The 15,354-nt window shown below is 39.1% G+C and overlaps 1 protein-coding gene across 1 annotated transcript; it reads right to left on the reverse strand.

Annotated features, from left to right (window-relative positions):
• Positions 1-405: 405 nt before the first annotated feature.
• On the reverse strand, positions 406-14,859 carry smarcd1 (SWI/SNF related, matrix associated, actin dependent regulator of chromatin, subfamily d, member 1). Its single transcript, XM_020629419.3, has 13 exons — positions 14,632-14,859; positions 10,460-10,635; positions 9,910-9,952; positions 9,134-9,256; positions 8,554-8,676; positions 8,229-8,345; positions 7,441-7,542; positions 6,521-6,682; positions 5,942-6,039; positions 5,106-5,241; positions 3,379-3,501; positions 1,599-1,700; positions 406-1,287 (listed from the first exon to the last, which is right to left on the reverse strand). Exons 1-13 carry the CDS (start codon positions 14,815-14,817, stop codon positions 1,234-1,236), a joined length of 1,545 nt encoding a protein of 514 aa, XP_020485075.1. The 5' UTR covers positions 14,818-14,859; the 3' UTR covers positions 406-1,233.
• Positions 14,860-15,354: the final 495 nt, after the last annotated feature.

Below are 15,354 nucleotides of genomic sequence, written 5' to 3' on the forward strand. Positions count from 1 at the left end.
GCACACAAGCTAAAGTTTCAGCCAGGACAATCGTCTTTAACTTGAACAGGGAAACAACCGTTAAAATTAAAAAGGTGTCAGATCTTCAGCCAGTGTACAAAAAAGCTGCGACTTTGAGAAGTTTGTTCAAGTGTTCATGGCTTTTCTGCACAGAATTAAAATGCACAAAACTAAAAGCAGAAGATGTCACGTTTCCTCAGCTTGCAGACATGAATGCTGCGCACATTTTGTCCTGCAGATCAGCTGGTTTGTCAGATGTTGTGGCGCTGTCTTTTGTGCCGCAGAGATAAATCCCTGTGCTGTAACAATGAGGGCCGATTTAGAATATAAATACTGCTTCAACTATCTGAGCATAGACAAAAGAGTTAAGAAAAACATCTGCCAGGATAAGAGATACAATTTCACTTCACATCCATCTTCAGTTTATTTATGCTCAGTATTTACAAAACTATATAGACTAGAGGTACTCAGACTAGCTACTTCCATGATAATCTGTACTAGCTAACAAGACAAGTACTGATATAATACACATTTGAAAACAAGAATCATTGATAATAAAAAAGGAAAGAAAAAACTTCATACTAAATGCCACACATTCTGAAAAAAGATGTCGATTCTGTCATAATTGAGCTTCAAACATCTCTCTGACTGTGGCACAAACAAACCATTGAGAACTTAAGACAAAGTGACACATTAACAGCCAATGTGCAGCAAAAATCAAATCAAAATAAATCCTGATTGACTATTTAAACAATATCCAACAGAATGGGCGAGGGTTAGGGGTTTAAAATGTCAATTTACCTTCCAAAAAGGGGAACAAAAAGCCAGAGGCAGAAACAACAATCCCAGCTGATTTACGGGCTGCCAGGTATGCTCTGCTCTTTGTTCGCTTGTGTTCAATCTGCATTTTTGTGTGGGAACACATATCAAAATGACAGGAATGCTTTCAGGTGAGGCTTTAGTACATGCACAACAAAATACAAGGAGCTGTGCTGTGAGGGAAAAAAAATCAGAAATAAATCATACAAAATATTGGAAATAGCAACCAAACTGTGAACGTAATCGAGCTGCAGGGTGAAAAAAAAAAAAGAAAGAAAAAAAAAGACATCCTATATAACAGTAAATTCGTCTAGTATCTATCTGTCGAAGTTTTCAGAAAACTCTGCGAGGAATTCACTTTGAACATCCCACACACATTAGTCGTCTCATTTGTCGCCTGTGGACCAAATTTGTTTAGGTGTTCCTGATGCCGAGCGCCTGCTCCAGCTCCTGTCGCCTCTGCTGGACCTGAAAGATGATGTCACACAGAAGATTTAATAAACTAAGACATTAAGTCAATTAAGTTTATTTATCACGCAATCAATTAAAGACACAGTCACAGTGAAAAGCTAATGTCACAGATGAAAGAGATAAAACAACACTACCAGTCCCCAGCCATGTTTGTGATGCAATTTAATTTAACTTCTCAGATTTCAATGACAATAAATGGAATAATTCTTGAGATAACCGAGTTTGGGTTCATTGAATGCATGTATCAAAACAAACGCAATGTAATAAAGCGTTAGTAGAGGAAAGAGAGGAAAGGGAAATCACATTACCTTGGAGTAGAAGTAGCGACAGACAGCCTCCTGAGCCCACGGCTGGTAGTAAAACTCTGCTCTTCTCTCTTCTTCTGGGTTTGAGACCACATCGGTCATAGTCTGAAAACAGAGAAAGACACAAAGCTTAGACATAAAAAACCCACAAATCATTGAATTTATATAAAAAAAATAAAAACATGTATCAAAGGTCCTGAATTCAATACAGACTGAAGCTATAACAAGAATAGTATTTTTTTTTTTTAAGTCTGACTTCAGTGTTCCTGTGGAGGCACGGCAGCAAACTTTGGACTGAGTTCTTTTAATCTCAGAGCGATTCAGCAGACTGAACTCTGCAGGTGGTGACAGCTGGTCAGCAGTTCACTGGTGAGCGTGGCAGTCGCTGTGTAATAAATGTTTCTCAAAGTACTCCGTCTATGCCCTTCTGTGATACACCTGTGAGCAGCACACGCTTTGTGTGGTGATAGAGCATGATATCCACGCTGATTTAATGAAGTCATCTCTACCCACAGCTGAAACAAAGTCACCTTGCCACAGCGCAGACTCAAAATTTACTCCTAACATGACCTGAGGGGATTTTCTCAGCTTGAAAATGACTCCATCTTGGTGATGCCAGAGGGTTTGTTTATGCTTATACTTTGATGTTAGTTTCCAGTCTTATCTGTCCCCTGACATTGGATATCTGAAGTGAGATATTGATTATGTAAAGTGCAGGCTGACAGTCTGAAACAGTGATACTCTGATTCCATTTTTTATCAATTCAGTAGTTTGCTATTTTGTATCCACTTTCCAAAAACAATGTCCCTTTGATCTCTTTCTGTTGTGTTCGTCTACAGTCCACAGTGTCTCGTTAAAACATCTTCACAATGCGTTTGCGGTTCAAGCTAGTTTAAAGTCATAAGTCATCTACATGAACCAAATCAAAGTTCTGCTGTATTTATAAATAGCAACATGAGGACTTTCTCCAAACAGGGACATACAACGGGATTGAAATACCTTAAAAACAAGGGAATTGAGACAATAAAGCAGTGTTTCCCCCGCCCCCCTTGATGGTCAAGTTCATTTTATTTTCTATATAGCGCCAAATCACAACAGAAGTCATAAGGATACCTTTCCTATAGAACAGGTCTATACCTCGTCCTTTTATTAAACAAATTAAATAGCCTCATGTTATTTATCTTATTTACACGACGGCATGTCATTTCTGTCTCTACATGGTGGCGCGTCTACAATTCTCCTCTGCTCTCTGTGTCGTGCACGGCGGAGTTTCGCCCCGATGCACACACAAACACAGACACGTGTGGGAAACCTAGGGAAAACACTGTAAAGAATGATTGTATGAGGCGCGTAATTGTAGAAAACAAACTTTAGCAATAGTAATGGGGACGTAAGACTTTCACTGCGGGTCTTCTTGCCGTTTCAAATCTGATTTATGGAGGACAAAATTAGATTTCTCTCTCTAAATCGATGAAGGATTTCTTTCTAACCATCTTCAGAAGATTAAAGGAGAATGGCAGACTGTTTGTTTCTGATTAACTCACACCATCACTCCATATTTATCCCCAATCTAAACGTTTCCTAGTCACACTTTGTGCTGACAAGGCACAGTCAACATTTAGCGATGCATGGTGCAGTAATAAACTGTCTCAGGGCTGTGAGTTACATTTCTCTTTTTGTTTCTTAGCTGAAGAACCATGGTATCTGTGCTGATATTGGACCACAGATAAAAGTGCTTCAAGTTCTTTGAAGATTCAGTGCGAGGTCTTGATGGATAACTCACCTTGAGGTCTCTGCACTGGGACTGGAGCCAGTCATTGATAAAGCCCTGAGGATCTCTGGCAAAACTCAACATGAATTCTCTCTGAGTCTTCAGCTGGTTGATGGTCTCAATGGTTTCATGGATCTAAAAGGAATGAAGACAAGATGTTTCAGCAAAATGTACTGCATGCAGAGGTGCTCTTCTGTGACTTCTCACTGCTTTGTACCTGAAGAAAGTTCAGAAGATGCTGCAATGTTGTTTATTGTAATGGACATGTCTGATGTTGTGATCATCCATCAGTGATACTGCCCATTAAAACATGGTAAAATAATCTTGCATCAGCTTTTTAATGTCCTTCAAGGAATGGTTTTGTCTTTCTATTTCACTTTTTAGAATGGCTCTGGGATAATACTTTTATGAGTGGATCCCCTTTGTGCTATCTTACACAATCTGAGAATATATTTATGCCAGGATACGAGCAGAGGGAAGGAAGTAGACTGCTAGCAAGTCTGATGGGGGGAAAAAGCAGATTTGTTCAAAAATGTTTATGAGAAAGAAAACAAATTCAAACTGCAACTTATAGGAAACCCCTGGGACATTTCAGGTGCTGGCTTTTGATTTATTTTGTTGTATTTAATGTAAACAAATTGATGAACCATACTTCATTGGTTTATTGAATTTTTAGCCAATAAGATGAAGACAAAACACGACTGCAGAGTACGATCAAGTTTCTCTACAATTAAAAAGAAAGAAGAGCAGTGATGAATCAAAGCTTTTCTGTAAGAAGACATTTAATTAAAAAAAATATGTTATGCTCAGCTGATTGGCCTGATTCTTTACTAAACCACTGATGGATACTTTAAATGTCCTCCAGGCTGTCTAGGTTAATATTATTTACGAACCATATTGAGCCTGATGTAGGCGGCTTTGGAAATAGAATAGCTAGAGGACAAGTTCTTTATCGACCCACTACACAAAAGTGACACTTTATACTGGGGTTGCATTGTCTTACTATCATCTTATGACAGGAATACTGCAGGTCATTTTGTTTGGTTAAAGATTCAGCTCTGTGTAAGGGTGTTCAACACATTAACTGTGATGAGTATCATGGGAATGTGTGACCCCTGCTCTGTTACAAACGGTCTCTTGTCAAACCAGCAGCAGCTGGGTGTGAATCAGGGAATGTTACAAAACCCAAATTGAAGCAACAAAATGAGTGGCGCCCATAAACCATAAACAAACACTCTCCACATGATTGTTGATTTGTCCGCGTACAAGGACTAAACAGCAGGACACCTCCGTGTCTTATCAATGTGATTACAGCCGCCCCATTCAAGGTGAGGTTTGTACGCAGGGGGTCGAGAAAAACCTGACCGACATCAAAACAGCACAAAATGCAGCAAGTCACAGGCAACAATTTGTGAGAGCTGAAGTGAGTGAAATAGCCCTCAGCAGGTGAACAGTAACAGAAATGAGTTCCTTTTACAGTGTGAGTGTACTAAAAACAACCTTTACACAGTGACAGCAGAAGAGAGTCACAAAGACCTGGCTGCTAGTTTTGACCACATAATCAAAAATTTAAAAAAGTGAAGAAATTTTTAAGGACCCACAGTAAAAAGCAGAGAAATACTGGCAGAAACAGAAATATATCCCCTTCTTCCTGACCCACACTGAGCATCTGTCCAACAAAAAGCATCTGGGATGAACATCTTAGAAAGGTTGATGGGAGAGAGAGAAAGTGTGTGTACCTTGTTGTCCAGTCCTGCTATTTCCTGCTGACTGGCCGTGGAGAGCAGGAAGGAATTCATCTGGGTCTTCAGTGTGTCATCCACCTCCACATCAATGTCATAGCATGCAGTCTTCTTTTGGTCATTAGGGTCCACACTGTAAAAGCCACAGTGCAATCAGTTAGTGCCATGTGACATTAAACCTAAACAGGACGGGATCAAAACAGCAATCCACATTCTTACGTTGGGGAAAAAACCTTTTATTCCTCATTAATCAGAAACACTTTTCAATTCAATTCAACTCAAAAAACCTTATTTGTCCCTGGGGGCAATTCAAATTGTCAATTGTACTCCCGGGGGAACATCTGGGTGTTGCAGTTACTCTTACACAGAAAATAAGAATGAAGAAATAAAGGACATGTGAAAAGAGGTAAGACATGTGTTAAATATGATGTTATATATACAAGTATAGAACATAATATATAGTGAGAAATAGGAATAAACTGTGGAATATAAGCACTATGTACTTAATGTGCCTCTAGGATAAGACCAATATAAAATATATACAGATATGTGAATGAAGTGCCATATATAACCACAATGGGACTTATGAGGTGATTTAAATATAAATACAAGAATCAATCAATAAGAGTTAGATAGGACCAGTGTTGAAATGAAAAGTGTAGATACAGTACTTAAGTAAGAGCTCTGCACAGTTGGGTGATAAAAAAAATGTTGGCAGGCTTTGACACGCTCAATCTACTATTGAGCATACTGTAAGAGTAAAACAACACAATGCAAGAATTTCTAGACTGTTCACACGAAAAGGAGCTCAAACATCCCAATAACGAGTTTACCTGATCACGTGGTTGATAATGATTGGCTCTGGGGGCATCAGGAGTGCATGCAAGCGCTGCGGGATCTCAGAGAACTTCATTCGCTGAGTCTCAAAGATCTGAAAAATAAAAACAAACACACTGTCAAGACTTGAAAATGTACTGTCATTTGTAAAGTGTTATGAAGTGTGGCATGCTGACTAAGGCATTAACCAAAATGTTGAAGACATTTTTTGGAGACATTTTTTACATCGCCTTGCTTGAAACATTCATTTTTATCAGCGAGAGCAAGTAAGTATAACCATCAATATAAACTAAATTCAAATTAGGCTAAGAGGAGAACTGAAATCTCGACCTCTGGGATTGTTTCAGTTCACAGTGCACATCTTCAGCTCACATCTGAATGCGCCTGTCTATTATGAGGACATGTAGAATATAGTTATGCTGCAGATTTTCCTGGTTACTTAAACATCATTATTTTTTTACATTTTGTCCTCTCATATAGTCTAAATATAGTTGAGGATTTTTCTGGTGTACTTGATCAGGTAACAAAGTGTGTCACTTCACTTTTATGTGTATTTACAGGTGGACTCCACTCACCTGCTGCAGGTATTTGTCACAGTTTATGAACTCGCGCTCATGGGGGTCTTGGAGTTTGTGGGTCTTGACGTACTGCCACAGGGCCTGAATGATGACAGGTCTGGTCTGGGTGTGGATGCCAAGCATACGAGCCAGCCGAGGGTCCAGCTTAAACTGAGGGGGCTGTTTGGTAAACACAAAGAACAATGGAGATGAAAAGAGCATTAAAGGAAACTCAGTCTGCTTTTTAGATTTGAGTTTTTCATTTTATGACCTCCTGTTAGGTGGGGGTTATTTCTGTATGAGATGGACAATTATGAAATCGTGAAACAGACTGTGGATCATTTATTCAGCCATGGTCAGACAACACAGAAACACAACACACATGGCTGACAAAGTGCAGACCATCGCTGACCCATGCTGACCAAGATCTCACAATCATTGACAATCATTGGCAAAGTGGCCATCATGGGCAAAATGGCAAAGTCTTCATCACACAGTGTGGCTTATATTCTGCTAGAAGGTACAGCCCACAAATTCCTTTCCATTTGGGTACATCACTATAAAACAATAAAGATGACATGTCACTGATTTGTATACGTATCAGATGTAGACTCTCTGTCTAGCAAACAGTTGCTGACAACATATAGTTGGCTCCTATCCATTTATAGATCTGCTACTACTTAAGTGCTTCACCCATATAAGGTTACAGCGTCACAGACCCAAAAGTAGAATTACTGTGAGATGGTTGACACAATTTCAAGATATGTCCACAAAATTATCAAGATGAAAGAATCCATGAAAATACGTACTAACACCTCCCTACTACCTGAGCAAATATTTGAAGAGCTCCTAACAGCAGCATTACCATCCCACTGAGAGTCAGACGAAATACCTTTGTAAAGTACAGTTTGAAAGAAGGAGAAACCCACAACATTTACCTGGTAGTCAAGCATAAGCAGGACGGTGCAGCGGACCCCCACATCACCAGGCCTCTTCACCTGGAAGCCATCAGTCTCCTGGGTGGTGGCAGTTCTGTGCCACTAAAATTAAGTAAAGGACAGGCAGAGTATTTAATGATGTATCGACTGAGATTCTTCATCTGCAAAGACACATTTCAACTGTGACCTAAGCAATAAAGAAGTACCTGTACTACATGAAATCGGTAAACATAATACAAATACTATTATCTTAACATTTGCTAATCGTAATTAACAAGTGGGACAAATTAACTCCAGTAGATATTAGGAAAGAAATACAAATAAAGAAATCACAGGTTTGGAAGAATTTATATTCAATTTGCACCATAGAAAAAAAAATGTGTCCTTGAATTTTGTAATTCACTGATTGCTTCAGCTGTTTTTAAGGCATTTTTCAGATGCTCTGAGGCAGGAATTCTTTTATCTATTTGCAATAGATAATAAGTGATTATCTTTGGTTTGGATGTGTTGATGAGAAAAAAAAAAAAAGGTTATTCCAGCAATTACCTGGAAAATGTGTCAAGCAATTAAAAAAACATATTTCTGATGTGATAACCTCTAAAAAATACCTCGAACATAAGATGAGAATACTTGTTAGACTCAGTCCTTAATGTTATAAACGATGGAAAGACATAGTTGTCTCTCTTCTCAAAAAAAGGCAAGAAAATCAATAATTTTAAACGTAGTCCTGGACAGGACAACTGTGTAGGCACCAGCATATATTCTGGTACATCAAATCATTATCTTACCTCCACAAGGTGATTATCTGGACCGTACAGATCTTTGTCCAACTCAATCACAAGAGACTTAAAGAAAGAGGAGAACTTCCTCTTCTGTTTGGTGGCTTCATACTTGGACACAGCAGTCTGGAAAGCAATTTTGTTGTAAGTATATGAAACTGAAAAAAAGTTCAATTAAAAGTGTAAATACTCCTTGTTCACAGCTGTGGCTCACAGAAGTGAAACTTAACACGTTATACTCAAAGTGTCTGAGACAGATGCAACAAAATTTCAGTCTAAAACCAGATTACAAATACATCCATCATGATAGATATATTTCTATTATGAAGCTTACATCTTCCAGCAGGCGGCCCTCAACACGCAGTTCCCACGATGCCACTGTGCCTTCTCCATCCTCAGCATCGGGCTTGGCCGGGTTGAAGGTGTTTGATATAAAGATACGGAGCTTTCTCTTTTGCTGGGAAAAGTAAGTTTTAAAGGAACTTTGAAATGATGTTCTCAAGCTCTCACAGAAATGACTCCAGTTCTGATTCATTGGATCATTTACTGAAGGGAAAAATGAGATAGCTCCACTGTGACAGTGTGAACCTGTTTATATGATTACATCAATTTCAATGTTTCTGCTATTTGAACACACAGAAGATTCAAGTTATGTAAAATATCCAACATCAAAGAGACTGTCACCTTCAGCAAAATAATGTGGGTATTCATGTCTAAATCAAACTGGTCTGCAAAAGCAACCATCAGTATTTCATTTCTATAAACATAAACACATTGCAGAGTTGATATATTACCTTATCCCACAACCAATGACTCTTCTCTGAGATGTCCAGTTTTAGGGAGTTATAGAGGCCCCCAGAGTGATGATAACTTTAAAATGACCTTAGGGTCTAAATGATTTGAGAGAAACTTACCTTTATAGGCCTCTTTAGAGCCTCCTGAATGTCCAGTCTCTTGCGCATGATGGTCTGGTCCAGCTTCCTTTCAAAAGCCAGCAGATCCATGTAAGCCTGAGACTCTGGGACCAGTTCCCTGATCTGGGACACATTAAAGGCACTGGTCAGACTGAAGCCCAACATGTACAACAAGGCACAACCAGATAAAGTGTGAGTTTTGTATTTTTTCTATATAGTGGAATTATAGCAACTATAACACATTTTCGTTGATCTCATATCCTTTAAAAGCGCTCTTAATTACAAAACATGCTGAAATAACAGTTCTAATAACAGATTCTACATAAAGATGTAGAATCTGTATTCAGGGGTCTGGATGGATTCAGCGAGGTAGTTGTTGTTGTTTTAAGTTCATTTGTAGTCTGAGCTGTATTGACCAGTTACGTATCAACAGGTTTTGGTGTGTGTTATAAGATCCTAAAACTGTGTTGGAGTGATATGGACAAAAATTGGATTTATGTTCAAGTTCAAGAAATAATGAAGAGAAAGGGAGTATTTTTTCATGGCCTAGTTTAATGTCAATTCATTATGGGCATCGCTGCTCTGGGCACAAGACAGACCACCTCAAATGTCAAGAAGGTAATCTCAAGTGCTCAGTCAGTGCACTTCTAACACAGATTAGTTTCGCTTTGTTTGGAGCCATCTGAATTCAAATTGAAATGGACAAGCAAAGGTAATCATGTCAACACAATTGAGGACTGAAATAATGGATTTCCTGTTGTTGGATTGATACTCACCCTCTGAGGTAGAATTTTATCAGCCATCTTCTTCTTCTTCGTGCTGTGAAAAGAAATTAACAAAAACAAGATAAGTCTGAATGTGGGTCAGAGCGGAGCAGTGTAACATTTACATAAGTACAAAAGTCCAGTCCCTCACCTCAAGAACAAGAGGGATCTGTTTGACACAGGTCCAAAAACCACTGTTGCATTTCTCTCGCTCATCAACAAGTACTATCAGTCCTTCTTTTTGAACTAGCTGATGGGTCTTTCACATAAATCTGATAACATGTTAACCACGAAGCTATCAATCATACTTCAGTCAATACTCTGTCAATTAGCCTATTCAACGTTTAGACTTTAAATGTCAGGAAAAATGTGTGCAGAATGTCATCAATCTTGTAAGTCCAACATGTAGAGATAAAAAAACAGTTATTTTCACTTATAACTCAAGAATTAAGACCAGAAGACTCTGAATACACATATACAGAAAATAATTTAAGTTTAGCTTAAACATTGATCGTCTGTTTAAGGCGAAACACAGCAGCTGGAAATAAAAGTGACGACTTACTGCTGGTTGCGGTTCTGCTGCTGCACCTGCTGAATCTGGTTGGGGGCGGGCCTCTTGCGAGACGGGTCCATCACGCCGGGCATCACAGGGCGAGACACTGGACTGTTGCCATACCCGGGGGGGCCCATGGCTGGTCCCTGAGGTGTCATACGGCTGGATGGAGGCATGCCTGGTCTCTGCATAGAGAATAAAAGAAAGATCTTTTTTTTAATTTAATTTCAAATATCTCAATGATGGCTGCAACGTTCTGTTGAAAGTTGATTAAAGGTAATTATTTGCCAGCTATTTTGAGGAACGATTATTAGTCTATTCTCATTTTCAAGTCAAAATGTCAAACATTTGCTGGTTCCAACTTCTTAAAGGTCAAAAGCTGCTTCTTTTCTCTCATCATTTATGATAATGAATGAAGAGTTTATGGATCTGGAAATCCATAAACTCATGGAAACTAATAAGCATTCATCTTTTTGGCATTTTGTTGACTAAACAGCAGCTCAATAAATTAAATTAGTTACAGACAAAATGGCTGCAAAGCAGCAAAAATAATTAATTTGAGTTTTATTATTAGTATTAACAGTATTTTATATGTTTTTGTGGATACCTGATTTGTTACACCTTAAAGTCTAAAGATGTTCAAAGTGAACAGTCTGATTAGAAAAAGCAAACCGTTTTTTTTGGGGGGGGGATTAATGTCTTTTTAAATGTTTTCACAACTTTTGAGGATACAACTAAACAAAAGTCAGCACCCACCTTTTACTTTATTTTAAATGAACATCAGAAAATGCAAGGGCTGCGTTTTCATGCAAGAAATAACGCCTCCCTTTTTTAATCACATATCCGTTTAGAAAGGTCAACATAAATATGAAACCAAAATATCAGCAGTGCACATGTTCTGGTGTAAACAATTAAATCCAAATCAACAAAATTAATTTAGCCTTCATCGGTGTTTAGTATAACAAACACAAACAGCATAGCTGATGCTCTGAACCATTTACAGAAAAAAACAAAACTCATTGCCTTTAGGTATATTAAAAAAAAACACATACTTTGTTAAGGCACTGGTCGGTCCTACAACAATACCCTGCAACAATTTCAACACAGACACCTTTAAACAGGTTCATACACAACAAGTTCTACCTTAAACTCACCAAGCCGTGCGCTAAGAACTCAAACAGGCGACTCCTTGTGTCTAAATGCATGAGGGCAGGTAAAATCAGCTGATGACTAATTATCGATTGCAGCTTTCCCGTTCAGCAGTCAGTCCAACAACTGGGAGATTACAGCAAAGCATGCTCCCTCCTCTGCCTGCAGCTGAGGGTGGTTGGAGTGACAGACTTCAACTTGCCAACAATACAAGCGAGATGAATGCATTCTGCCTTTTCCAAACAGTGCAGTGTGGGCAGTAAGCCGCTGCATGTTGATCATTAAGTGCTCTTTGCGCCATACATCGGTACAACCTTGGCTTACTTGGGAACATCAGAGTTCTGCACTATTCAGAGTATGAAGTTAATTTGACTATGTTGTGAAAGGCAGCTTCCATGAGTGAAAGCCTCAAGGACACCGAAGAGAAAACAGATGTAACATCCTTTCACTCAACTATGCCTCAGGTCGCCAGCAGCTAAGCAGCAAGCAATACAACTTGTGTGATAAAGAACTTATCCTGATCACGGTTTAAAATACAAAAGTGCCATCCAGAGAAACAGCAAATTAATTTTAGATACACTCCGATCCTGTTCAAAAACACTCAACTACAGATGAGAGGATTAAAAGTTGCTTCAATAGAAATGATCACTGTATGCACGGATAACAGTAATAACTGTAAACTGCATATCTGAGTTTAAGAGCACTCTACGTGTCACTGTCGATGGTGCAAACAAGTCTAAAATAATCCTACTAACACTCCAGTCAAGAAACTCAAAATTTAGATAGATACGGTAATTAGACTCTTTAAGTTTCCAATTACATTCAGAATTTTAATCTTCAATAATACACTAGCAATAAAAAACAATAAGATATCACAGCACAATTTGCAAAACACCAGCCTGCACACAGTGTAGAGGTGCAGCAAAAGACACTGAACACATATATTCAGACCACTGTAAAGCCCCTGGGAGTGAGCAGGGCATATTTTATAGGGCTTCCTTCATAGCAGGCGGATAGTTGGATAAGTGATTAAGGGTTTCTGCATCAAGAATTCCTTTACCGTGCACTCTTTATCATTTATAGTCCAACCAGCACCCTGAGAGGCAAGAATAAAGATCAAGCAGTGAAAACCTTTAACAGCTGGACTGTTATCTAAGCATATAAATAGATGTATATCTATAAGAGACAAATAAAAAGCAACTTGTGTACAGGTGAAAGCAGGATTTGACTGATTATGGTGATGACTTCCACCTCTTTCACTCTCTACACAGGACTACAGCAGATATGTTTTGGACGACACTCCCATGACATCAAAAAAAGAAACCAGAACTGTTCCAACACCAACATTTTGTCAAAACAGATGCTAATCACTCTATAGAAATAATGCATGCAAGTGCATAAGGAGGGAAGCTGTCCCTGAAAAACAATGAATTTCCTCATAAAAAAAATATAACCCCTTTCAATCAACACTTTTGCACACCATATGAGTTTGGTGGTATCTGTTTTTGTAGAAAAACTGCTTTCTGCTGTCTCGATCTCATTTTGCTGTGGTCAGTTATGGGTGTCCACCTTAAAGCAGTGGCGTGTGCTGTGTAGCCCCCAGCAAATCTCAGCATGCAAACTGCAAGGTTAAAATGCTGGAAAAACAACAACATAGCAACCTGGTTACATCCCTGTCTCTGATTCTCTTCCATCATCTGCGCCTGTTTGACAGATGGTTGGACTGAGCTACTTACAAACTGAGCAGAAAGACCAGAAGATGTAGAATCTGCTGCAGTAAACCAAACCTGACACCCTCCCGCTGGATTGTGCTAAGGCATCAGTGTGTTTATTTGTGGTTTAGAATATGATCATCTTGAAATACTCAGATTATTGTAGATTAATATTTATAAATCCTTGTTTTATTCTTGCTAACATTGCTCTTTGTTTTTCATCACTTTCTGGCTCATTCTGCCCCTTCTCTCTGGTCAGAAATCTAGTCATTACTCTGACTTTTAAAAAAAATAAATGCTTGTTTTTTTTGTACTATGATACTTATTTGAGACACGTAATTAAAAAATAACTTTAAGTGCGTCAGTTTTGACTGCTCCAATGTCACATTTGGAATAAATCTGTTGAATTACATGAAGAAAATTATGATGTCAACTAGATCAGCAAATTTGTAGATTTGCAAATAGACAGAAAAATGATCATCAGCTGTACATTTTATTCTATATAGGAGCAAAAATAAAATATTAAATAACTTGGTCAACTGGTAGCTATGATATAAAATTAAAATCTTTGTGAAGTTACCAAACATGTTGATCCACTTGTTGTGGTTGTGTGATACCAGACATGTGTATTTAAAATAAGTATTAGGATGCCAAATCCAACCACTGATTTCTCTGTGAAGTTGTGAACACCAACTTTGTCTGCAACAAACCTCACCTTCTGTAAACTCTGGGTGTGAGTCTAACCTCACTTGTGGGATGTTTTTTTTTTTTAAATGAGAGATTTTGTGTTCATTATTACAAATACTGCAGTTTTCCTATTCATTAAAAAATATGCACAAGCTTTTTGATAGCTTAGCTTTAATGTAGGTCCAACTTTTCACCTCCACTAGAGCTTTAAAACTTTCCAAGTACGAAGCCTGATCACAATGCGATAAAAAAAGCAAACACAAGAAAGTTCATTAAAGTCAACCTCGTTTTGTTTAGAAAGCAGTTTAAGCGAAACACACACACACATAGCAACATTAGCAGGCTAAGCTAATTGGCTACCGTGACAAACTAGCTCAGCTTTTTAATGTTAGCGGGCGGGAGAGAGTGTGTGTGTGTGAGTGTGTGTGGATTCAAACAGAAAAACAAACTCTGTTAGTGACTCAAAGTGAAGAGTTTGACTGTTTTAATAAGGTCTTTTCGAGGAGGCGGCCTGCTACAATGAGCGCCGGTAGCCGTGGTTACGGTTAGCTGCCTGTGACAAAGCGGCGGTGAGAGGCTTTGTTCTAGCGGACAGGCTAACGCGTCAGCAGCAAAGATGGAGTGATATCTCACCGGGTAGCCAGGCCCGGGCATCGGGGAGCGGTACATGTGGTTCTGCGCGGCCGACGACGGTCCCATCCTTCCAGAAGGAGTCCCGGGGCCCATGCCTGGTCCTGCGCCCGGTACCGGCGGTCCTGGTCCCATTGCTCCACCACCACCAGCCGTCGGTGCCGACTGAAACCCCCCTCTGGCCGCCATCTCCTCTGTGAGTGAGTGTCGCCGCCGCCGGTGGAAGCACGGAGCTATCGCGAGAGCGGGAACTGAGGTTTTTGGGTTTGCGTTTACGGCCCTCAGCGACCCCTGTTGTGTGCGGATGGTACTGCAGAAAAACTGTGATCAGAAGAGTCTTTGATTGTCATAATTTAATGTTTGAAGTATTATATTAGTCTTAGCATTATTATTCTAAGGCAACCATCCTTAGATAGATTTTTGGATCTACATCAAACCAAAAACCAAGCAAGTCTGGTTTGTCAAAAGAGCTCCAAGGAGGTTCAACTTCCCCTTGTTTGTAATGTCACCAGGTCAGCTGTCAGCAGGGAACTGCAAACTGAATTTCAACCAAACCAAAGAGCATCTGGAGCTCCCAGAGCAGGGTGCAGGAACAGTATTCTTCCCATTTTTTTGTGGCATTAAAATAAAAAATAACAAAATTGTTGTCTATAAGTGAATTTAACCTGAACAAGCTATACAATAAACAGATATGACATCAAAACAAAATTGCAAATCTTTGCACTG

Source organism: Labrus bergylta, chromosome 5, assembly GCF_963930695.1.
Source record: "Labrus bergylta chromosome 5, fLabBer1.1, whole genome shotgun sequence".
Classification (NCBI taxonomy): Eukaryota; Metazoa; Chordata; class Actinopteri; order Labriformes; family Labridae; genus Labrus; species Labrus bergylta.